At 37.0% G+C, this 25352-nt stretch overlaps 1 protein-coding gene across 4 annotated transcripts in view; it reads right to left on the reverse strand.

Annotated features, from left to right (window-relative positions):
- Nucleotides 1–25073, reverse strand: part of rap1gapb (RAP1 GTPase activating protein b) — a 59702-nt gene extending 34629 nt beyond the window's left edge. For 2 of the 4 annotated variants that reach the window (XR_010893499.1, XR_010893498.1), the window contains exons 1-2: nt 24986–25073; nt 21029–21064 (exon numbers count right to left, since the gene is read on the reverse strand). Coding sequence is in view for 2 of the 4 variants with exons in the window: in XM_067374521.1 (XP_067230622.1) it covers nt 21029–21064; nt 24986–25029 (80 nt within the window). In the remaining 2 variants the exon portion in view is untranslated. The remainder of the gene's footprint in view (nt 1–21028; nt 21065–24985) is intronic. The other 2 variants (XM_067374521.1, XM_067374520.1) reach the window with 1 other exon arrangement.
- Nucleotides 25074–25352: the final 279 nt, after the last annotated feature.

Below are 25352 nucleotides of genomic sequence, written 5' to 3' on the forward strand. Positions count from 1 at the left end.
AATTTGAAGCATGTTAAGAGCCTCAAAAACACTCAAGAATATTATTACAGTTTGACCTGTTGCCATGGCAACAATATTTCAAATATCAAAAATCCTGTCATAGGTCTACATCTGCTGTGTATTGACATTACACTGATGAAGTTTGAAGCAAATCAGGTAAAAATAAGAGGGTGATCTCAAAGCATTTTAAAAGTGATACACTTCTTGCTGCCATTTGGTGGCGCTATAACTTTGACTCACAATAGTTACATCCATGTGATCAGACTACTACAACCAACACACTCCTGAAGTTTCATAAACATCAATCAATGTATGCAGAAGTTATAACACATTTCCTGTTTCCCTTTTCTCGCCATAAATTCGTTGCCTCGCCACGGCCAAATCGTTTGAGATATCCAAAATCCGTTTGCAATTAAACAACTTCAATGTGTTCGCAACAAGTTAAAAAAAGCTTGGTGTAAATTGGATAAACCCTGTAGGAGTAGTAGTATAAAATTCATAGCCTGTTTTTTCAAAAAATTAACATTCAAACCAAAATAGCTGACTTCCTGTTGGTCGGAGCTAATGAATGTAAATTAGAAAATTGTCCGGCTTGATGAGAACAATATGTGTACCGAGTTTGGTGACTGTAGGAAAAACTAACCCCCCCACTTTTGTCAAAAGGTGGCGCTACTGAGCCCCTCCACCACGCCCATTTCTATGGCTTTGTCCATGTCTACTGGTTGACAATATTGATGTGTGTGTCGAGTTTCAGGCAATTTGAAGCATGTTAAGAGCCTCAAAAACACTCAAGAATATTATTACAGTTTGACCTGTTGCCATGGCAACAATATTTCAAATATCAAAAATCCTGTCATAGGTCTACATCTGCTGTGTATTGACATTACACTGATGAAGTTTGAAGCAAATCAGGTAAAAATAAGAGGGTGATCTCAAAACATTTCAAAAAGTGATACACTTCCTGCTGCCAGTTGGTGGCGCTATAACTTTGACTCACAATAGTCACATCCATGTGATCAGACTCCTATAACGAACACACTCGTGAAGTTTCATAAAGATCAATATATGTATTAAGACGTTATAACACATTTCCTGTTTCCTTTTTCTCGCCATAAATTCGTTGCCTCGCCACGGCCAAACCGTTCGAGATATCAAAAATCCCCTGGCAATTTTTAATCATCAGTGTCTTGACTTCATGCTGACCGAGTTTGGTGGCGATCGGATTAATCGTCTAGGAGGAGTATATCAAATTCCAGAGCATGCGTTTTTCAAACAACCCTTAATAGCTGACTTCCTGTTGGCGTGGCGATTAACTTAGAGCGCGAAAGTTGTTCGGCCCGATGAGGTCTATATGTGTACCGAGTTTCATACTAATACGTGCAAGCATGTTTAATATATGGACCAAATTTTCAGACTTTTTTCAAGGGGGCGCTGTCGAGCCCCCCTGCCACGCCCGGGTACCAGCCTCTCCGGCGTCCTAATGGCCGCGGATTCCAATGTGTGTGCCAATTTTCAAGAGTTTTTGAGCATGTTAAGGCCCCCAAAAGCCCCGGAAGACGGAAAAAAAAAAAAAAAAAAAAAATAATAATAATAATCCTTAGAAGAACAAGAGGGCCCTGCGCGAATTTTCGCTTGGGCCCTAATAATCCTTAGAAGAACAAGAGGGCCCTGCGCGAATTTTCGCTTGGGCCCTAAATATAGCTGCGAGCAGCGATGGCGGGCCCAAGCCCGGTGGCACCGCCACCCCGGTGGCTTCAGGGCAACTGCGCACAGCGGGCAATAGGCACTTAAAACGGTTAAACATCAAAGGGCTATGTCAAATTCACTCCACATTTACTGCACTACAAGGTGCCGTTATAGAGCCCCTCCTCCCTGCCCATTTTCAAAGGATTACATGTGCCAAGTTTTAACATTATTCTGATGAATTTTGAAGCAAATCAGGTAAAAATAAGAGGGTGATCTCAATGTATGCTGAAAGTGACACATTTTCTGCTTCCAGTTGGTGGCGCTATGACTTTGAATCACAATAGTCAAATCCATGTGATCAGCCTTGTACAACGAAGACTAAGCCAAAGTTTCATCAAAATCAATTAATGTATGCAGAAGTTATAACACTTTGTTTCCCTTTTCTTGCCATAAATTCGTTGCCTCGCCACGGCCAAACCGTTTGAGATATCCAAAATCCGTTTGCAATTAAACAACTTCAATGTGTTAGCAACAAGTTAAAAAAAGCTTGGTGTAAATTGGATAAACCCTGTAGGAGTAGTAGTATAAAATTCATAGCCTGTTTTTTCAAAAAATTAACATTCAAACCAAAATAGCTGACTTCCTGTTGGTCGGAGCTAATGAATGTCAATTAGAAAATTGTCCGGCTTGATGAGAATAATATGTGTACCGAGTTTGGTGACTGTAGGAAAAACTAACCCCCCCACTTTTGTCAAAAGGTGGCGCTACTGAGCCCCATCCACCACGCCCATTTCTATGGCTTTGTCCATGTCTACTGGTTGACAATATTGATGTGTGTGTCGAGTTTCATGCAATTTGAAGCATGTTAAGAGCCTCAAAAACACTCAAGAATATTATTACAGTTTGACCTGTTGCCATGGCAACAATATTTCAAATATCAAAAATCCTGTCATAGGTCTACATCTGCTGTGTATTGACATTACACTGATGAAGTTTGAAGCAAATCAGGTAAAAATAAGAGGGTGATCTCAAAACATTTCAAAAAGTGATACACTTCCTGCTGCCAGTTGGTGGCGCTATAACTTTGACTCACAATAGTCACATCCATGTGATCAGACTCCTATAACGAACACACTCGTGAAGTTTCATAAAGATCAATATATGTATTAAGACGTTATAACACATTTCCTGTTTCCTTTTTCTCGCCATAAATTCGTTGCCTCGCCACGGCCAAACCGTTCGAGATATCAAAAATCCCCTGGCAATTTTTAATCATCAGTGTCTTGACTTCATGCTGACCGAGTTTGGTGGCGATCGGATTAATCGTCTAGGAGGAGTATATCAAATTCCAGAGCATGCGTTTTTCAAACAACCCTTAATAGCTGACTTCCTGTTGGCGTGGCGATTAACTTAGAGCGCGAAAGTTGTTCGGCCCGATGAGGTCTATATGTGTACCGAGTTTCATACTAATACGTGCAAGCATGTTTAATATATGGACCAAATTTTCAGACTTTTTTCAAGGGGGCGCTGTCGAGCCCCCCTGCCACGCCTGGGTACCAGCCTCTCCGGCGTCCTAATGGCCGCGGATTCCAATGTGTGTGCCAATTTTCAAGAGTTTTTGAGCATGTTAAGGCCCCCAAAAAGCCCCGGAAGACGGAAAAAAAAGAAATAAAAAAAAAAAAAAATAATAATAATAATAATAAATATAGCTGCGAGCAGCGATGGCGGGCCCAAGCCCGGTGGCACCGCCACCCCGGTGGCTTCAGGGCAACTGTGCACAGCGGGCAATAGGCACTTAAAACGGTTAAACATCAAAGGACTATGTCAAATTCACTCCACATTTACTGCACTACAAGGTGCCGTTATAGAGCCCCTCCTCCCTGACCATTTTCAAAGGATTACATGTGCCAAGTTTTAACATTATTCTGATGAATTTTGAAGCAAATCAGGTAAAAATAAGAGGGTGATCTCAATGTATGCTGAAAGTGACACATTTTCTGCTTCCAGTTGGTGGCGCTATGACTTTGAATCACAATAGTCAAATCCATGTGATCAGCCTTGTACAACGAAGACTAAGCCAAAGTTTCATCAAAATCAATTAATGTATGCAGAAGTTATAACACTTTGTTTCCCTTTTCTTGCCATAAATTCGTTGCCTCGCCACTGCCAAACCGTTTGAGATATCCAAAATCTGTTTGCAATTAAATAACTTCAATGTGTTAGCAACAAGTTAAAAAAAGCTTGGTGTAAATTGGATAAACCCTGTAGGAGTAGTAGTATAAAATTCATAGCCTGTTTTTTCAAAAAATTAACATTCAAACAAAAATAGCCGACTTCCTGTTGGTCGGAGCTAATGAATGTAAATTAGAAAATTGTCCGGCTTGATGAGATCAATATATGTACCGAGTTTGGTGACTGTAGGAAAAACTAACCCCCCCACTTTTGTCAAAAGGTGGCGCTACTGAGCCCCTCCACCACGCCCATTTCTATGGCTTTGTCCATGTCTACTGGTTGACAATATTGATGTGTGTGTCGAGTTTCAGGCAATTTGAAGCATGTTAAGAGCCTCAAAAACACTCAAGAATATTATTACAGTTTGACCTGTTGCCATGGCAACAATATTTCAAATATCAAAAATCCTGTCATAGGTCTACATCTGCTGTGTATTGACATTACACTGATGAAGTTTGAAGCAAATCAGGTAAAAATAAGAGGGTGATCTCAAAACATTTCAAAAAGTGATACACTTCCTGCTGCCAGTTGGTGGCGCTATAACTTTGACTCACAATAGTCACATCCATGTGATCAGACTCCTATAACGAACACACTCGTGAAGTTTCATAAAGATCAATATATGTATTAAGACGTTATAACACATTTCCTGTTTCCTTTTTCTCGCCATAAATTCGTTGCCTCGCCACGGCCAAACCGTTCGAGATATCAAAAATCCCCTGGCAATTTTTAATCATCAGTGTCTTGACTTCATGCTGACCGAGTTTGGTGGCGATCGGATTAATCGTCTAGGAGGAGTATATCAAATTCCAGAGCATGCGTTTTTCAAACAACCCTTAATAGCTGACTTCCTGTTGGCGTGGCGATTAACTTAGAGCGCGAAAGTTGTTCGGCCCGATGAGGTCTATATGTGTACCGAGTTTCATACTAATACGTGCAAGCATGTTTAATATATGGACCAAATTTTCAGACTTTTTTCAAGGGGGCGCTGTCGAGCCCCCCTGCCACGCCCGGGTACCAGCCTCTCCGGCGTCCTAATGGCCGCGGATTCCAATGTGTGTGCCAATTTTCAAGAGTTTTTGAGCATGTTAAGGCCCCCAAAAAGCCCCGGAAGACGGAAAAAAAAAAAAAAAAAAAAAAAAAAAAAAAAAAAATAATCCTTAGAAGAACAAGAGGGCCCTGCGCGAATTTTCGCTTGGGCCCTAAAAAAAAATAAAAAAAAAATAATAATAATCCTTAGAAGAACAAGAGGGCCCTGCGCGAATTTTCGCTTGGGCCCTAATGATAGAGTTTGAATGAATGTGATAGAGATTTAGTCTAACATACCTGGAATGAATTATCCAACTTGAAAGTACTGAAAAGCATTTAATGAGAGATGGGGCCCTATAATACACCCGGCGCAGTGCGACGCAAGGCGCAGCGCAAGTGTGTTTGCTAGTCTGCGTCCGGCGTCGTTCGCGTTTTCCCGTTCAGCGCCACGTCCTTAAATTAGTAAATGCATTTGTGCCAGTTAGTGCGCCCATGGGCGTGCTGGTCTAAAAAAGAGGTGTGTTCAGGCGCATTGCCGGCACATTGCTATTTTAAGGAGCTGAAAATAGACTGCGCCATAGACCAACTCAAACCTGATCTAAAGTCTAAAGTCAATGGCACAATATTTTTTTTTGTTAGAGTGCGTTGGTAGAAACTGCACCTCTGGGCGCGTCCACAGTGCGCGTTGACTTTGCTTATTACACACAGGGATGCGCATCACACAAACATGCCAAATATTAAAAACAAAAGGATTACAGTGTAAAAGAATATTATTGTGTAGGCTACATAAATATAAAAATGTATTGATGAATAGTCATTGCGTGTATTAGAATTAGGATACCTATTTTCAGTTCAGCCTATTACTACTTATAATGATGAACGAAATTGGCTAATTAATTGAACAATCGTGCCAATACACACACATATATATTAACTGACTCATTGGGCGGAGCTATTTGAAAGCCTGCATTTGCAAGCCCGCTTTAACTTTGCGCACGAGCAGATCGGTTTCTTCGCTTGAAAAGCGTTCAGCTTTTCCGCCAACAAATTCCACCATGTAAATAGCAATCCGCCATGGCACGAGCGCATCTCGCTCTTAAAGGGAATGGGAGATGACACTCTGATTGGTTTATTGAACGTTACGCCCATTACTCATTAAGAGAATAGGGACAACCCATTTCAAAAATGCGTTTTTCTGTCGTTAAAATAGCAAAAGTGGATTTGGACATGCCCTGAGTGCACCTGCGCCGTGCGCTTTACACTTTGCGTTTAGATCGTTAAAATAGGGCCCATGACCTCTAGTAACCTCTGGAGGGCAACCTTCAGAGATTTATTCACTTTTGGTGTGAATAAACCTTCAGATGGCAAGCACACACTGTCTGATGGATATTGCATGCAATATTGGCAAGAGATTCTCAAAATGGCAAACCTCAATGTTATTGGCTGACTTTACACAATTCCCAAGAGTCAGAGTGGGCAGGTTTTTTTTCTTCTTTTTTCAAAAACTGAGTTTTTTAGCATTTTTTTAGCATCTGCTTATGTTGCACAGAAAAGTGACAATTTGCATTCTGTTAAAAACCAAATGAAACTGAGGTCACCCTAGACAGCAGGACAAAAAGGCATTTCAGTTTGTAAGTGGCTGAGACATATCTTGAAAGGGATGTCAGATGCCAACAACGTCATGTCTTGTCACCAAAGGCACAGCAGTGTTTTGTTAGATCTTTACCTCTTGAGGATCGCCAGGGCTGACTCACTTCATTAGCCTGATGGCAGGTTACGTGCTGAAAAGCCCCTGAAGTCGTTGGGGAGTTTTGACAGCGGTACAAGCTGTTGATTTGTCACAGCACATAAGCCGTCTTGACTGAGATGTGGCACAAGAGGCTGATACAACACACACACAATGCCAGTGACATTCCCATAGAGATAGTGGGTGTGGGCATTTGCATTTTTTAAGATAAACATTACATCAAAAGACTCTAAAACTATTTAATGTATAAATGTAATTAATCTTGCATTTCCTGATTCATTTCACAAACATTTACCTAAATTGCACTGTTCCTGTCTGTTTGTAGCACCTACAGCTCTGCATAACCTTTCAAAAAACGTCTCTGCACCTTAGAGTAAATCTGCAACCCATTTCACATTTGAAGATGTTAGCAAATCATAGTCTTAACTCTTCCCTTGCCAGTTATCTCGTATTTTATGAGGAAACGCTTCCCCGCCATTGAAGAGATTTTACGGCTTTCCATGTTTTCACTGTAATACGCTAGGGGGCGCTAACATACATCCTCTGAATGAGTACAGTATCTCCAGATCAAAACACAGGCAAAGAAGAAGCAGAAACGAGTGATCTCATATGTATGCGGATACACATGGAAAATAATGTGATCATCAGCAATAAACGGCATATAAATCAAAACGGCCTAATGTTACCAAATGAAATGTGTACACAGGAAGTGGTTATGACTGTGCAAGCTTTGGGGGTGTTGATGGACTTGATCTGCTCCATCTGATCCAGACATAATCTTAGACAAAAACATGATTTTCTCGTAATTTTCAAAATGTTGCTTTTTTAATGAAACTTACTCGCATTCAAGTGTTGATAAAAAAGACTGCATGAAGATATATATATATATATATATATATATATATTTTTTTTTAAACTGTTCTTTCTTTTTATATATATATATATATATATATATATATATATATATATTTTTTTTAAACTGTTCTTTCTTTATATATATATATATATATATATATTATATTTATTTATTTATTTATTTATTTATTTTTAAGCTGTTCTTTCTTTTGATCTATTGCATGTTCAGATATTCATATAACACAATATTCTGGGGGCCATGAAATTGTAAAAATGATAAAAACACTAATGGTGGCTGGCAACTTAAAAAAAAAAAAAAAAAAAAAAAGAAGGATCATGTGACACTGAAGACTGGAGAAATAGTTGCTGAAAATTTAGCTTTGCCATGATAAATAAATTAATTTACATTTACATAATTACATTTAAAAATATATATATATTAAAATAGAAACCACAATTTTATATTGTAATAATATTTCACAATATTGCTGTTTTACTGTATTTTTGATCAAACAATGTAGCATAGATAAACATAAGAGACTTCTTTCAAAAACTTTCAAAAATCCTAACAACCCCAAACCTTTGAATGGTAAATTAAAAGTTTTGTCTGTTTAATATGATGTGTATGTATTTGGCAGACACTTTCATGCGATTTAAAGAGCATTCAAAGTATACTTTATTACATTGTGTGCTCTCTAAAAATCAAACCTATGACCATTGACACCGCTATGCTCTACCAACTGAGCAACAAGAACACTGATACACAAACTCAAATTATTTAAAAAGTATAATATGACCCCTTTAAGACCTACATTGGGCAAGGGATAAGAAAGGCACAGGAAAACCTGAAGGCAGAAAGAGTTACAGGATTTACACAGAAAATGCAAAGCAGCGCTGCTCCCTGGGTCTGTCAGGTGCACCTGCTAATACAAATGAATTTGACTGTGTTTACATGAATTAGCAACAAGCTATCTGACACTAGCAAAGAACTACACAACAGAGTGTACATTAAGAGAAAATCATGGCTAAACATAATACAGATAATTAGATGGCCTGAAGAAATGCTGAACTTTCTTTTCTCTTCAATTCGTAAAAATGCACAGAACACAAATAAAAGCCAATCCTGAAATCATCACTTAGGGTAAGTGTCATCTATGTGGAAAGCTAGATGATTTACTAAAACACCTGCATGCAAAAACTAAAGATGCCAATGATATTCCTAACAGTATATACAATGCTCATGTACTCAACATTTACAAGAAATCAGTACACATTCACCAAAAATGGTGTTGGTGCATCACTACCAAAAACAACAACATGCCCCCAAAACAAGCCCACACACGGCTCACTCATCTTCATCTCAACCTGCTCCACTAAAACAGTCTGACACCTCAACTGACTGCCTCCCACTACGACCACCTGAGCTCCACATTAGCAGAAGACAGGCGATCTTATGATGGAGTGAGAAAGAGAGAGACACGTTACTTACTTGTATGCATGCACAGACGACAAATCAGCGCTGAGCAATCTGTTCTGCAGCTCCAAACTAAAAGGGCAGGTGACGGACAGAGCTCTCGCTTTCCTATCGTTCCCTCCCTCCCTCTCTCTCTCTCCCTCCCTCCCAAATCTTTCTGTTTCTTTCCCTCCCCCTGGCTTCTCTCACCATTTCATGACTCACTCCTCTCCTCTCTTGCCTTTTTTTTGAGTTATCAGCACGCAATCTATTGCTTTCAAACCATTTTGAGGTTTCTGCATCTCTTCGTCGGACCTGTTTTGACATTTTTACGATCTTTCTTTCTCATGGCAATATTTCTCTTTTCCCACCGGCATTCATTCTGCTGATGAAAGTGCTGCTTTCGGCTAAAGGAATAGTACACCCAAAACTGAAAATGTATTTACTCTACCTTTATGTCATTTCAAACTCATAAAACTTTCTTTCTTCTGTGGGACACAAAAGGAGATATTGCAGAGTTGTTCTAGTTACTCTTTTCCATGCAGTTACCCTGATTGCGGACTAAAGGCCCAGATAAACTACATTTTCCGCGTTACGCTCCATCTCGCATCTCAATCTCGTCCGCACAGCTTTTAAAGAATACTCAAGTGTATACTTTGCTTTTCTATACTCTACAAGACATCGGAGGGCAGCACTGAGTCGAGTCATTTACAGGACATTTGCTCAGAAGGAAAGAAGAAGAAAAGTAACGGATCCGCTGTCGCAAGAAATCAGGTCCCCCCAGGAATTGGGTCTCCTTTAGAATTTTGCTGGAATTATATGTGATTTTGCTGGAATTATATGTGATTTTGCTGGAATTATAATCAGGCACTAAAAATACCCATTAAAAGTCCGTTGAACCAATGGGATCACTCAGGGTCCTAAAAGAAGCCCGATTCCTGGGGGGACTCACCACAGCGCCATTGGATGCAAAGTTTAGAACAAGAACAAAAACAATGGAGAATGATATGCTGCTTTGTTTACTGTTCTTGGAACAACCTGTTGTTTTGTATCTTTCCACACTCTTTTTCAACCACTGCACAATACATCACAACTGTGTACCGCCACCTAGTGGCATGCGCATGTGCTGTTGTAAACACAGAGTCCACGTGGACAAAAATTTAGCTGCACGTCCGTGGACAGTCGCAGAACACAGATGGCCGAAGTATATTTTCAACTTGAGGCTTGCAAAAGCATCATAAGTGTCATTAAATTACATACAACTTGTGTGCTATACTTAAAAGGTTAATGAACAAATACTTCTTTTGAAACGAATCTGTAGAATCAGTTCTCAGAACTGATCATGATCTGTTCAAAAGTAAATGGAATGATATGGGAGTGAGTAAATTCATACACTTAAAAGAAAGAAATATTAGCTGCACATGTTTGCTTTTAAAATGCCTTGTCCTATCGATTACCATTGTAAGCACTGTACTACAAAATCAACATTTGACAAGTCTGATTATTTTCTTTGGTAACTGACAGCATGTCACAGATTCTTTCAATACTGCTTAACTTGTTTTGAACATTCTGTGTGTGTGTACAAGTACATATCGGTGGGAACTTCAACCTGAACGCACACAGACTCAAGAGGACTTGTGTCACCATGGGGACCTAAATTGAGGAGGAAACAAGCTTATAAATTACACATACAGAATGAGTTTTTGAACATGTAAAAATGCAGAAAGTTTTCTGTGATGGGTAGGCTTAGGTGTAGGGTTAGTTTAAGGGGGTAGAATATACAATTTGTACTGTATAAAAACTATTACGTCTATGGAGAGACCCCACGAGAATAGTAAACCAGACGTGTTTGTGTAATTCAAGCCTCTTATGTAGTTTTAAAAGGATGTTATCTGTCAAGTCTACAATTAGCCCACTCAGCCCACTAAACAACCTCAAACGAACTTGCTGCCAATCCCAAAACATTCCCACAGCTATAGGCAAACTGAGCCGAATGACTATCTCAAGATGGGAACATCCTTCACAGATCCACTGTCACCACAGAGTTCCCATCAGTCCTCAGTTTATAACAGGGTGGTAAAATCTCACAAAATTAAACACTATTTTTTTTTCACCACCAATATGGTTTCCCACTATACAACAAGACTTCTAGAAATAGGAAACACATGCTAATGTGTGTTGTTCAATGTGTGAATGAGAGCTTTCGATCTTGATATTTTTCAAGATGGCAATAAAATAACATAAACCTTTTTTGTTTTGTTTTTTAACACTAAAAGTTGAAAATCCTTTACACAGCATACACACTCTTCACTTGTCTTGTTACATGACAATTGGCTCAGGAAGAGCATAAATAAAAGCAACAAACAATAAAACAAACAGTACCTTCATTATTTATTCATTGTGCGGTGCATGCTGGGAAGCCAAATCGACCCACTTCTATCAATATTACAACTTAGTGTCTAGTTCATTATACTTCATCTAACCACTTTATAATTACTTCTGATTTAACTAATGGAAAGAGATCAAACTCTGAATACTCTCTAAAATGTCTAATGAGAGGAAATCTCAACTATATTACTGTGCTCAGATTAGAAAGTTAACTGAAACATAATTGAGAACTCCATTAGGTCTTCTACACTATGAAAAATCAATATCTTGAGCAGTAAAACTTTCCTTTAGGATGACAATCACCCAACAATATTTAAAGTTCTTGCACACAACTTTGTATCTTACCAAAGGTGGTGCACTTTAAGTAGAACAGCCTCAGATAAGCTCAACCTTCTGTAATTCCCATGTCTTGAGTTCCCCAACATGTTTCAGCAGCAAATGGACCAGGCCTTTTCTCTCTAAAGCTTTTCTGTGAACAGTAGACAGAGACTCTGATCTGAGACGTCCACCTGATCGTTGGGTTCTCTGTGTCAGAAGACTCTTGAAGTTTCACTACCAGCTTTTGGGGAAGTGAAGAAGTCAAACCTGTTTTCAAGTATTCTCTCCATAAATGGTTCTTACTCTGCCCACAGCAGGAGGGTCTGGGACAGGTTTCAGGTAAACAAACAAAACCAGTGTCAGGGCTAGGATAACTGACCACGGAAATGAAAGAGATGGGTGTTGTTTTCCTTTTGTCATGTCATGGGAAGTATCCGATCATAGTCAACCAAAAATAGATCCAAGCTAGTATCTAGAGATTTGTTGGTGGGTTCTTTTAACTTAGGTCAGTAAACGACCACATAGAAACATCCTAGCAACCACCCAGAACACGCTAGTAACATGCTAAAAACAAATCAGAGCTGTGGAGGCAAAATTTGCATGGCATTTTCTTCAAAAAAATTACACACAAACAATAATCCCATACAAAGTGTGTTTGTTTGAATAATTAACTAATGAATTGGCAAATTTATATATATATAAATTTATATATCCTGTTTTTGGAACAATATCTTGACTGTTTCCTTTGTATTCTTTAAAACAAACTGTCTGATCTTAGACACATGACACTATACAGGCTCTCGGCGGACTTTGGTGTCATGGGAATTATTTCCAAAATAAAACTGACAGGAATCAGGTCTGTTTTCAAATTCCCATTCCCAGGTTAAAACCTCCCATCTCTCAATCACTCTCTGGCTAAACATATTCCAACTAGCAAATGTTGTTCATTTGGATCCTTTGCTTCACTGAGAAATAATAATATTTTTACCAAATGCTTTTCTCTATTCATTTGCCAGTGTAGTTAAAAAATGCCATTGAATAGTTCATAATGTGAGTGAGAGGAATTTGGCATATTATGGCTGTCAAAATAAAGTTAAAGATACATAAGGAAAAGAAAGGATACATTTTTAAATAAAACTGAGTCAAAAAATTTGCATTTGTATTATTTATAAATGAATGATTTGACCATTGATTCCACCCTTTTTTTTCTTTTCTTATTTTTTAGTGGAACTCTACTTACGGAAAAAATGGAACTGGTGCTGCGTTCGTTCCGTAAGTTGAATAGGGAAGGCGTAGGACATACAGCGTAAGCTTTTTGAAGAGTATGAAAGTGCAGTTTTGGCGGAACCATTCGGAAGGCAATCATTTGTTTATATAAAGCATATACATTTACATTTTTTTGAAAATGACCAATCATTTTGCTAGATAAGACCCTTATTCCTTGTCTGGTATTGTTTAAAGCCCTTTGAAGCTGCACTGAAACTGTAATTTTGACCTTCGACCGTTTGAAGGCCAATTGAAGTCCACTATAAGGAGTAAAATCCTGGAAAGTTTTCATCAAAAACCTTAATTTCTTTTCAACTGAAGAAAGAAGGACATGTGGGTGACATGGGGGTGAGTAAATTATCAGGAAATTTTTATTTGAAAGTGAACTAATCCTTTAATCCTAAACTAATCCTTTTTCCTAAAAGCCTTTAGGTGTTCATTCATGTTTGTTTCGCGCTGTGTAACTGGTATTAAAGCGGAGGAGAGGAACAATTGCGTGCTTTGCTCACCCTACTGAGCAACATATTGACGGCCCAATCACTTCTGCTGAAGCACCTGATGTCAAGTTGAGCTGAGTTTCACTTCCTTCTGATTCCATTTGCCCTCTTTATATCAAAATCACACAGTCTCAAACCTACAGCTCTTCATGCAATGAACTGAATCCAATAATGTAATTTACAGATACTAAATGCCTTGACTTCATATCTCATAAATGCATATTAAGAATGGTGATTATGTAGGATTCAGAGTAATAACAAGGGAAGCAAAAATATCATGCGTTTCCAACATAACCCATTACGCCATCTAAAAGTTCATAATTAATTCTCAACCAAGAGTTTTTTCTCATCTCTGTCCAACCAGTTCCCACGTCCGCTAACATTTCCAGACTTTTAATACAGCAAGAAATTGAATTTTCATTAATGTGCTCCATTGTAAACCCCCCCCCCAACTAAAGTTCCAGTCTGCGCTCATGCTTTCCAGACTTCAGGTAAGAGAAAATAAGTTTTCCAGAGCTCCACGACACCATATACTGTAGCAGTGAACAATTTTTCAATGCCACCTTAAACATGTTTCAAAGCATTTTAATAATCTCTTTTAGACTGAAGCACATTGTGAGAAAGCACAGATCTCTCGGGGTATACTTATCCTGTCAACTTAGATGACTTAAATTATGTCGCTGTGAGACATAGCTAACGTCCCCAAAAGTCCACAGCTGTCCTCACTAGACCAGTGTCCTCACGGAATCTGGGTGAACTAAAGTCCATACACAAACAAAAAACAAAGTACTGTTGGCTATATCCTACAATAACAAGACTTATTTGAACAATTATTTATTCCAAAACCACTTAAATGGTTCAAAATGTCCACTTACAGTTATTATGGCATTATCATTAGTGATCTGATAATATTTAACCATTCTGAGACATTGCATTGACTAATAACCATGTCTGCTTGACTGATTAACAGAAATGGTAGTCCATTTCATAAACTAAAGCTTCATCAATGGACGATAAGTACCAGTACTCTGGTAAAAGATAAAACTGAAATAATTTTATTTCGACCTGGTGGTACAATTAATACTGTAGATGTAGATCTGGGTGACTTAAAGTCTTTTGTGAAGCCTGTTGTTAAAAATCTAGGGGTTTTAATGGACGGTGACTTTAAAGTAGAAAAACAGATTAATTTGGTAGTTAAATCGCGTTTTTATCAGTTAAGGCAATTATCTAAAGTCAAGTCATTTGTATCTTTTACTGATTTTGAGAGGGTCATCCATGCTTTTATATCATCCCGACTGGACTATTGTAATAGTCTCTAAGTAGGCATTGGTGTGGCATCTCTAACACGTTTGCAGAGGGTACAAAACGCAGCTGCACGTTTTTTAACGGGGACATGCAAACGAGAACACATTACACCTATATTGGCTTCCCTTCATTGGTTGCCCGTTCATTTTAGAATTGATTTCAAGATTTTACTTTTAGTTTTTAAATCATTAAATAACGTTGGTCCTAAATAGCTCTCAGATCTGTTAAAGCCATATGCCCCATCCAGAGCACTTAGGTCTGCTGGGCAACTGCTTTTAGTATCCCCCAATGCAAAATTAAAGAGCAGAGGTGACCGTGCCTTTGCAGTTGTGGCCCCCAAACTCTGGAATAATTTGCCTTTGTACATTAGGCAGGCACCTTCACTGCTGTTTTTAAATCACATTTAAAAACATATTTGTGTGGGGCAGCATACAACACAGTATGAGAGTTACCTGTTAGGAGTTCTTTTTTAAGTGTGTGCTACTAATTATTATTGTATTTATTGCATTTTTTTTTCTTTTTTTTTAGTTTTCATTTATTTTATTATTACTATGTTTATGCTTTTTAGTTCTATTGTTTATTTTATATTGTTTGCACAGCACTTTGGTGAACACCTGCTGTTTTTAAAAGGTGCTCTATAAATAAACTTTGATTTGATTTGATTTTGATTTGATAAATATTTTGATTTTCAAATTTAGCAAATTTAGTTTAGTAAATATTATAACAAAATAAAACACCACAAAAAAAAAGTTTAATAGGCAGGGGTATGTTAAAAATAAATATTAGGAGCAATAGTAATATAAAAAAATTAAATAAAAACATTAAACAAAACAAGTTTAATAAGCAGGGCTTGTTAAAATAAATATGCACAGTAAAATAAAATAAAATAAAATAAAATAAATGGTCAACTTAAAACAAGTTTAATAGGCAGGGCTATTAGTATGAGTAATAATAGTATGAGCAATAAACAAATAAAATAAAATAAAATAAATAAAATAAAATAAAATGGTCAGCTTAAAACAAGTTTAATAGGCAGGGCTATTAGTATGAGAAATAAAATAAAATAAAATAAAATAAAATAAAATAAAATAAATAAAATAAAATAAAATAAAATAAAATAAAATAAAATAAAATAAAATAAAATAAAATAAAATAAAATAAAATGTTCAGCTTAAAACAAGTTTAATAGGCAGGGCTATTAGTATGAGCATTAAAATAAAATAAAATAAAATAAAATAAAATAAAATAAAATAAAATAAAATAAAATAAAATAAAATAAAATAAAATAAAATAAAATAAAATAAAATAAAATAAAATAAAATAAAATAAAATAAAATAAAATAAAAGGTCAACTTATTGCCATGTTTTTGAACAATGTTCCACGGTAATAAGGAAGGAGAAGGTAAATATAGGTGGAAGGTAAGGATTTTGGACATGTACTGTACATGATGCAGGGTATTAATTTACCATGGTATTCTTTACCAGTACCCTGGTGTACCATATAAATACCATGGTATATAAACATGATAATCATTCAGTACCATAGTGCAAATCAAAGCACCATGGTATCAACATTGTCCTTTCAGAGTAGTTTATTCAACCTGCACTGCATCAACAGCATCACTTAAAAGCGTCCCTGTTGTCCCTGGCAGCTTCCATCCCCAGCACTTGCTTGTCCCGTGAGAAAGGATGCGGCGACACAACATCCAGCGCACAGCTTTTACAGCCTGTTTCTTATACATCTGAGAGCTGTCTTAACAATTTTCTCAAGGCCTGCAAGATGAAGAACAGCCTAGAAAAGCCTACACGGGCCACGTCTCGGCAACTGTAACAGCAGAGACATTCATGCCATGCAGAAGAGAATACCAAGCTGATGCGTAATACTGATCTGAATAGGTCTAATCATAAAAGCATTGTGTCTCTAAACAGCACAGGCTCTGACAGCGGCAGTGGGCGTATATGAGAGGAAGTGTTCGGACGCAAAGTGCAGTGAAATTCCAAACATGCACGACAAAAGAGCCCTTGAAAAGGCAAACGGTGAAATTAATAACTGCGCTTTAACCTGTTTTTACAGTCTGTTCATTACTGTACTGTGTTTGAGGAGATTTTTGCAAATAGAGTGTTATATTTTTATATATCCAAAGAAAAGGTAGATTAATCAGGTGATATTTGATAATTTTTTGACATTCACAAACTGATCAATAACTGTGCCTAGTTAATTAAATAACAGTCACAAAATCAACCAATAGCTTCCTCAAGAGATAATGGATATTTTCCGTCATCAAATGAAGCAAATGTTTAGAAAATACTGTATTTAAACTAGTGTCTTCTAAGACATGTACAACTGAATTTGGATATTTATCTGAAATCAAACCTCAGGATAATGGTACTTAATGTGTTACTTCATGTTTTATGCAACTAAAGTGAGCTATTCAAAGACTTATTGCCCGAGCTTGTGAAAGTGAAAAAGAGGAAAAGTCAGAGAGATGGGAATATAAAGGAAGAAAAAGGAGAGAAAATAACTGTAGAAAAAAAGGGATAAAAAGAATAGTATAAAGATAGCTAAAATAAAGATAGTTTTTCATGTGCACTGTTTCGCTTGGGTCTCTCGTCGCATTAGTATGCACTGCAGTGCTCATTTGGGATGATACACGCGGAGTGAAACCCAGGTCCCGGCATAATTACATTCCGCCATTCGCCCTCTCCCTTCACATTCCCTCTTCTCTCCAGACACATCCTCTTCACAGCCATTATAAACCAGCTTTACACATAACCGGCTCCCTCTGTAGTAATAACACTGTCAGTCAAGAAGACGTAAAACTTTCCACCAGCAGTTTAGGGTGGGGGTGGCTGATGCCAAAGCTATCTCAGAGTTTTCTTGTATTTGTGGGGTAACACACTTCACAACCACTCACACACCGATTACAGTACTTGAGGTGACCTTTACGGTTATGGAATGTGATGACAAAGTTTGTGCCTTGTGTCCAAACTCCATGTGTACCACGGGAAAAAATATTATGAAACGAAAGCCACAGGTTTAATTTAATGCAATATCGCCTAAGAGGTTATGGTACACTACACTGAGAAAAAATATATATATATGATATGTATAATACTAATTTTATTAAAGGATTAGTTCACTTTTAAATGAAAATTAGCCCAAGCTTTGCTTACCCTCAAGCCATCCTAGGTGTATATGACTTTCTTCCTTCTGATGAACACAATCGGAGATATTTTAAGAAACATCCTGACGCATCCAAGCTTTATAATGGCAGTGAACGGAGCACACGAGTATGAGCTGAAGAAATTGCTTCCATCCACATCCATCCATCATAAAGGTACTCCACACAGCTCCGGGGGGTTAATAAAGGCCTTCTGAAGCGAAGCGATGCGTTTGTGTGAAAAAATATCCATATTTCACAAGTTATGAAGTAAAACATCGAGCTTCCGCCAGACCACCATCCGTATTCAAGTTAAGAAGAAAGTGTAAACTGGCATAACGTCAGTTACACTTTTTCCGTAAGTTGAATAGGGAAGGCGTAGAGTGTAGCGTAAGCTTTTTGAACTGCAAGAGTTTTACACTTTCTTCGTAAGTTGAATACAGAGGCAGTATAAAGCTCAGATGCATCAGGATATTTATTAAAATATCTCAGAGAGTGTTTATCAGAAAGAAGAAAGTCATATACACCTAGGATGGCTTGAGGGTGAGTAAAGCTTGTGCTAATTTTCATTTGAAAGTGAACTAATCCTTTAATTAGAATTAAAAATTCTAATTAAGTAAAATTATAATAAAATATATTTTTATATATTATAAAATATATATTAAATATATATTTATTTTTTCTAAAAAACATCAAAATATACTTAAAACAAGAACAAAAATCCTTAAAAACTTTTTAAAAATGACTGAGCAGCAAAAAGATAAGACTTGCTTTAAAAAAAAAAAAAAAAATGTTTTTTAACTTTATTGTTTGTAGCATAAATCTAACAAAGGTGCCCTAGAACCAATTTTTACAAGATGTAATATAAGTCTAAGGTGTCCCCCGAATGTGTCTGTGAAGTTTCAGCTCAAAATACCCCAAATTAAACAGAAATAATTAAATTTAACCCCCACAATGGTGTTTGAGACTCACTGTATGTAATTTCCATGTACTGAACTCTTGTTATTCAACTATGCCAAGGTAAATTCAATTTTAGATTCTAGGGCACCTTTAAAAAATAATTAAGAAAAACTTCAAATAGATATTCTCTAATAACAAGCATTTTAATATGTAATTTTGCTTCTCAAGTACATTCATCTTGTTCTACACAACAAAGTTTTGTGCTGCATCCAATTAAACTTGGAAAATAAGAATTCCCAAATTCCTACTTGGAAAAGTCCAATAAAACGTCACCTGAAATTTGAATTTCAATATGGAAACACAGTTATTATTTCCTCTTTGCACCTATACCTAGATCCATCAAAGACTTATCAATGGATAATATTTTTAAACGTTTTTATGGAATTTCTGTATAAATATTGCATACAATAAATACAGTGCTTGAAATGTTGCATGTACGGAAGCCCGCTGTGCCCTCTCTTCTTCAGGAACATGTTTTGAACTGAGCATCGGGAGTATCGGCATGTAAGGCCCGCCCACTCGGCCCAACGGCGGTTTCCCACGGGGTGGGGAAGGTTTCTTGCGCGTTCGGCCTTTTCAGTGTGGCAAAGTAGTTTAATTCCAAGTAAACTTTTATCTGACTCCATTTTATTATGACCTTGAATTTAGTTTAGATTGTCGACTGATTATTGGTCATTTGTATAACAATTTAGCTATACATTTGATCATTCGATTTAACTCTTTACTCTTATTGTACTCGTTCATTCGGGCATACAATCTCATACGCACAATCTCGTCAGTCTTGGTCATTAGACAGAGGCGATGACAAATATTCTAGAGGCCGTACCTACTTTGCTCATTCTAGAATACGTTTATTTAGTCCCCATAGATCTGAACACACTGAATTAAGGTAAGATTACTTTTAACTAGAGGCCATGACCATTACCATAAAATCAGGCTGACCAATTGAGCTTCCTCTAGTGGTAACTTTACATAATCACGCAGTGGTTTACCTACAGACACTTAGTTAGAATAATCTCACCATAACCAGAGGTTGAGGCCCACCCTGTTTAGATTGATCTGGAAACACTCTGTTGCTCTAAAAGGAAAAAACTCATTATTAGCCTAATACACAGTCTAAGTATACTTAACTAATGCCAATGTGCTAGTCGGAGCTCTAAAATATCAGTTGGTGTGCCCCACTGCTCCACCTAAACTGTACTTTAGTCCGTTACTAACCTGAGCATAGATTTGTGGGGTTATGGACTTAACGTAATCTACTAGAGCCAATAATTTCAGAGTAAGTCAGAATAAAGTCAAATGTAACAATTTATTAGTCAGGTAAATGTATCATGCCAATTACATAATCATCTCAAAGATGATCAATACAAACATCAAATGCTCAGAAACAGAGTAAAAGATGAATACCTGACATTAGAAAAATGCAGGACACCCAGCAATGTGGGCTCATCTGCACAGGATCGAGCCCCGAGCCTCCTGCAACATCTCTTTAAATACTCAGACCAAGACAGAAACTTCTTTCAAATGGAAACATGATTTCACAATTGGAATTTGCATTAATCAGGGTCCCAGACTGAGTAGTTTACACCTTTTAGGGACAGAAGTCCATTTGCATGAAAGACCCTGTGAAGGTGGACACACCCATTACAGAGAGCAAAATATCTCTAAAATCTTTAAACCTTTATTACCTTCTGGTTTACTTCTGTGGGAATGAGACCTTTGTACCAGTCGCACTGAGACATTTCAAATGATACCAAACATGTATAATGTTGTATGATAACTGTTCACATTAAACCATATAGATGTTGGGTGATTTTCAGGTCATCTCCGCATGTAGGGAGAAGAGGTGGTGAAGGAAAGGAAATGTAGATTAAGGCATTGCTGAGGTGTGATCGACTTGAATGGGGATGCTAATTTTGCAAGAGAGAGTTCAAATGTTAATTTCCTTTGTTTTCTCAAAAAGTAGCCCTTTCTTGGTCCAGACAGTCCAGCATTAGTCTTACAGGCACTTTTATTTTTCCACTTCAAGCACTGATTAAATATATTTAAATTTGTTTGCTAACATTGCATTACATTAAATGCATTGGTTTAGCACTAGTACTACGTGTGTAAACTACATTTAAGGACTTACCAAATATGTCTTGATCTGGAGAAGGTTTTGTCCACTCTGTGAAGGAAAAACAAACATGTTATTGGTCAAAAGCCAAAAGCATTTAAAATCTGACAGAACTGTAAAGCTCTTATAGCCATTACCCAAAAATGGAACTAATTGATTTCACGCTTTTAACACATTCTGGCAATCAATCTCCACCCAGAGCCTGCTAAATGCTAACGGCTGATCAATTCAGCGCTGACTGAAACTCCTCATGCACTTTAACACTTGATGTGATAATGACTCGACAAATCTATCAAGTTAACAAAGGGTGAGGGCCAATAGGATAATGAAGAACCACTGGAGCACATCATCAATTAATACAAGCAATTTCCATCACTAAAATCCCTTGAAACATTTCCGATCAGTGTGCGGTATGTGACACCTTTAACCCCGATCTTGTTACTTTGTGTTTTTGCACAACGCTTTGAGTCATTTTGAAGGAAAACTCAACAGTTCTGCTCAACAAAAAGTCCTACAATTGTGCCGAGGGCATTTGCGGTTGTGAGGCGCTAATGAGAGAAGCAGCCTCTCTAACGTTTCTCTGAAGAGCAGCTGCGGCTTTATTCTAAGAATACGTTATGACTCCACTTGGTATAAAAACAGCTCTGCCCTCAGATTTGAATAAGACCTTTCGTGAATATCAAAATAGACAATGCTGAACACAATGGCAATTTTGCGTGAAAAAGAAACCTCAATTTTCTGGCTAACGTAATTGGTGTCATGTTGTTTCTTGCCACAAGGTGGTTCTACAAACCTCTCTTTTTGTTTAAAACAAAGAAAGTGTTGAAAAGGACCAATAACCATGATCAAATCTTTCAACCAGATGCATCAGAAAATCTCCCTTTACTGCCTTTGCTCTAAATGTCAGACCTCTGCAGGGCTTGTGCTGTCCTGTCAATCACAGCACTGGTGCGTCCTCCAACCGTCTGCTGAGTGCAAGGGAAAAGAGTGGCTGTTGTGTCAACAAAATGAATTAACACTTCAGGTAGAGCATATAGAGTAACAAATATTGCCATTACCTTGAAGGAAAGGACAGTGATCTTTTATTAGCTGCTTAAGCTAACAGTCCACCAGATTTATTTTGAATAATGAAGCAGGGCTGACTAAAATCGACTAAAATGTAATTTTAATTACATGATATGTCTATTATTTAATGAAATGGTAGTACTTTATGCTACAATTTATATTCTTAAATGACTTATTGCTGAATTTAAAGGATTAGTTCAGTTCAGAATTCAAATTTCCTGATAATTTATTCACCCCCATGTCATCCAAGATGTTTACGTCTTTCCTTCTTCAGTCGAAAAGAAACTGTTTTTTGAGGAAAGATTCTTTATTGGCATCTATGGTTCCATGAAAACCTTTACATCCATGGAAACTTTCCACATTGCACAAAAGATCCTTTTTAGTGGAAACTTTTTAAATGTTCATTACTTGTTTCTGTCCACTGAAAGGTTCTTTAGGGAATCAAAAATGGCACTGCTGCAAAAAAAAAGCCTTGTGTATAGGTATAAAAGGCATTGTACGATTTGGCAATTACAAAAATTGATTTTAATTTAAAAATGTAATTAAACAGTATATAACATAAGTAAACTATTCTATCTACACGGATTCACTGTAAACACACAATAGTTCAGGAGTAAATATTGGAGCCCAGTCGCTGACTGTGGAAACAAGGCCTATAAACCACCACATGGGGGATCAGTGTGTGTTTGTACGAACATGTGTCTGTAAATACGCTGGATCAAACAGAACCGGTTTCAGATTGCTTATGCAATCCAAAATACAAACCTGTTAAACCTGATGATGTAGGTGAAATGCCAACGACCAGCAGATGTACCATAGCACATTACACATTGTTTTCTATCATAGGTTGTTCTATTTCTATAATCTGTTATTTCAACACAAATGTGCTTTAAACTTCACATTTAAAGTTTCAGGGAATAGATACAAGATGAATGTCACAAATCACTACTCATGACTCGAGTTTCCCTCTTTGTTTAAAGAGACACATCTGAGCAATCTCTGACATCATCTTACTATCATCAAACTCTCAGCGTTCCAAATGAACCGTTCTAACCAAACAGGCACAACAAGACGGTGTCTGGCAAGTGACAACATGTGCAAGAATAAAACGTACATGCATAAGTAATAACTTTTTTTTATAAAGTTTAAATAATAATAGTTATAATAAAGTAATAGTAAAATAATAGTAAATAAAAAAAAAAAAGTTTTTCTACTGTTAGACAATTATACAAATACAAAAGTCAAATCCTTTTCTTGTGCAAAAAAAAAAAATCACATATTTACAGTCAAACCAATATTTATTCAGACACATTGAACATTTCATTCATTAATACAGTTTATTCACTATAGTTTTAAAAAAATGGTAATAAAATATGACAAGAGCTCAGAGTTAAACTGTGTCAGAAAATATTGATCTTAATTATGTCAGATAACACTTAAAATTCACTTAGAGCTATGTTACACACTACATGAAAGGTAATTTTCAAAAATCCATAATAGGGGAGCTTTAAGCAAAACATGGTCAGGTCAAAGTGTCTGAAAAATTTTTGGTTCCAAATTTGTATCACTTTTACTGGTAGTCCACTGTATGAAGAATTTTTGGGTATAATATGTCACAGTTTACTTTATTTTTCTATCCTCACTTATATAAATGAACTATAGTGTCCTGCAACCACTAGTAAAAATATATAAGAAATATCAAAATTGTCTGAATAATTTTTGGTTTGACTGTACGCTATTTATAAAAGTTGACATGAAACAGAAGTTGTTATTTCTTCCACATTTTAATGTATATCTGTGTAAAAAGGCTTCTCGAACAAGAAAAAATGTAAGGCGGGACTTGATTTTGTCCATTGAGAATTGATTGGATGCTTGTGGTTTGCTATTGCTGTGATGTCATGTGAGTGACAGGTTGTCCCGCCCTCGTGCCAGTAAACATGTCATCAGAGAACATGTTGTTGCAAAAGGGAGGATAAGTTATTCTGATTAAAGTTTACGAGGGTACATGAATAAAATATTGGATAAATCAATCATAAAAAAATACTGCAATATTCCATAAAAAACAAGAATTGACCATTTTGATTTCATGGTCACTTAAAGCTAAGACAAAAATTATTTTCAATTATGGTCCTGTGTCAGTTTTTCCACATATACCATGTTTAAAACATGTACATGTCTATATAATGTGTTTATCAGGTGTGTATCCTGAAAAACCTCATGACGAAGTGATATGTAACTAATGCTGTCAACAATCCTGGAGCAGGTTACAAACTGCAAAGACTTGTCTTACAAGTTAGTCATCAATTTTTATTTTTATTTTTTTTAAGACTGTTCCTTACTTTTTTAAGTCAGTTACATAAAAACGTACATTGACCTAATTTGATACCGAAAAGTAAGACCGGCTGCCCCTTGACTAACTGTTAGCGGGTCATACTAGATTTTAAGGCCTTAACATAATGGCTATGTTTATGCAACTGGAACTACTTCATAGCCCTGCAGAAAATTAATCAGCACCTTGAAACATACATCAACCAATCAAAATAAAGCATTCAGAAATGGTACGAACATTGATTAGAATACATCATGCTTGCTGATAACACCAAAGGTATGACTCAAGGTAAACTACCGATGAAAAGTCTAATATATAAGTGGAATTGATTTTAAACAAATCTTTAAAAACTCCAACATCTTGATCAGGTAGTCAACATCTGCATCCTAGAACTGGAAGTTGGCATCTAAAAACCAGAGCAGCCAGTGAACATTAACTACAATACCATATAAACATCCAGCAATGTGTTTCCTGCTCTGTGAATGGTTACTCACAGAACAAATGAGAATTCAAAGTCACCATCATCTGTCCTTGTCACACACACACATGCCTCACAAATACTCAGTAGTCTGTCTTACCCCCCATATGCTCCAAAAGTAAAGCTCCTCTTCCTGTGAGACATTCTTCTGTTTTTCCTCAACCCCCTTCTCTAACAGTCTCTTCTCCTCCGTCTATGTCTTTCTTTGACAGTGGGTACTTGTTTTGTGCCTCTGTCTCAATGTGTGAGTGTGTCCCTCCTTCTCTGCTTCCCTCCTCTCGTCCCTCCCTTTCACTACCTGAGATGGAGGATCCAAAGGTATGAGCAGGTGCTTGCTTTTCAAATGATTTCTTTACTTGAAGACAAATGTGATGAAAAGAACTTAGAAATATACAAGTTGTAAAAATATGTGAGACACAAACCTAGCCATGGTAAACACACACACACACACACACACACACACACAC

Source organism: Chanodichthys erythropterus, chromosome 21, assembly GCF_024489055.1.
Source record: "Chanodichthys erythropterus isolate Z2021 chromosome 21, ASM2448905v1, whole genome shotgun sequence".
NCBI classification, from domain to species: Eukaryota; Metazoa; Chordata; class Actinopteri; order Cypriniformes; family Xenocyprididae; genus Chanodichthys; species Chanodichthys erythropterus.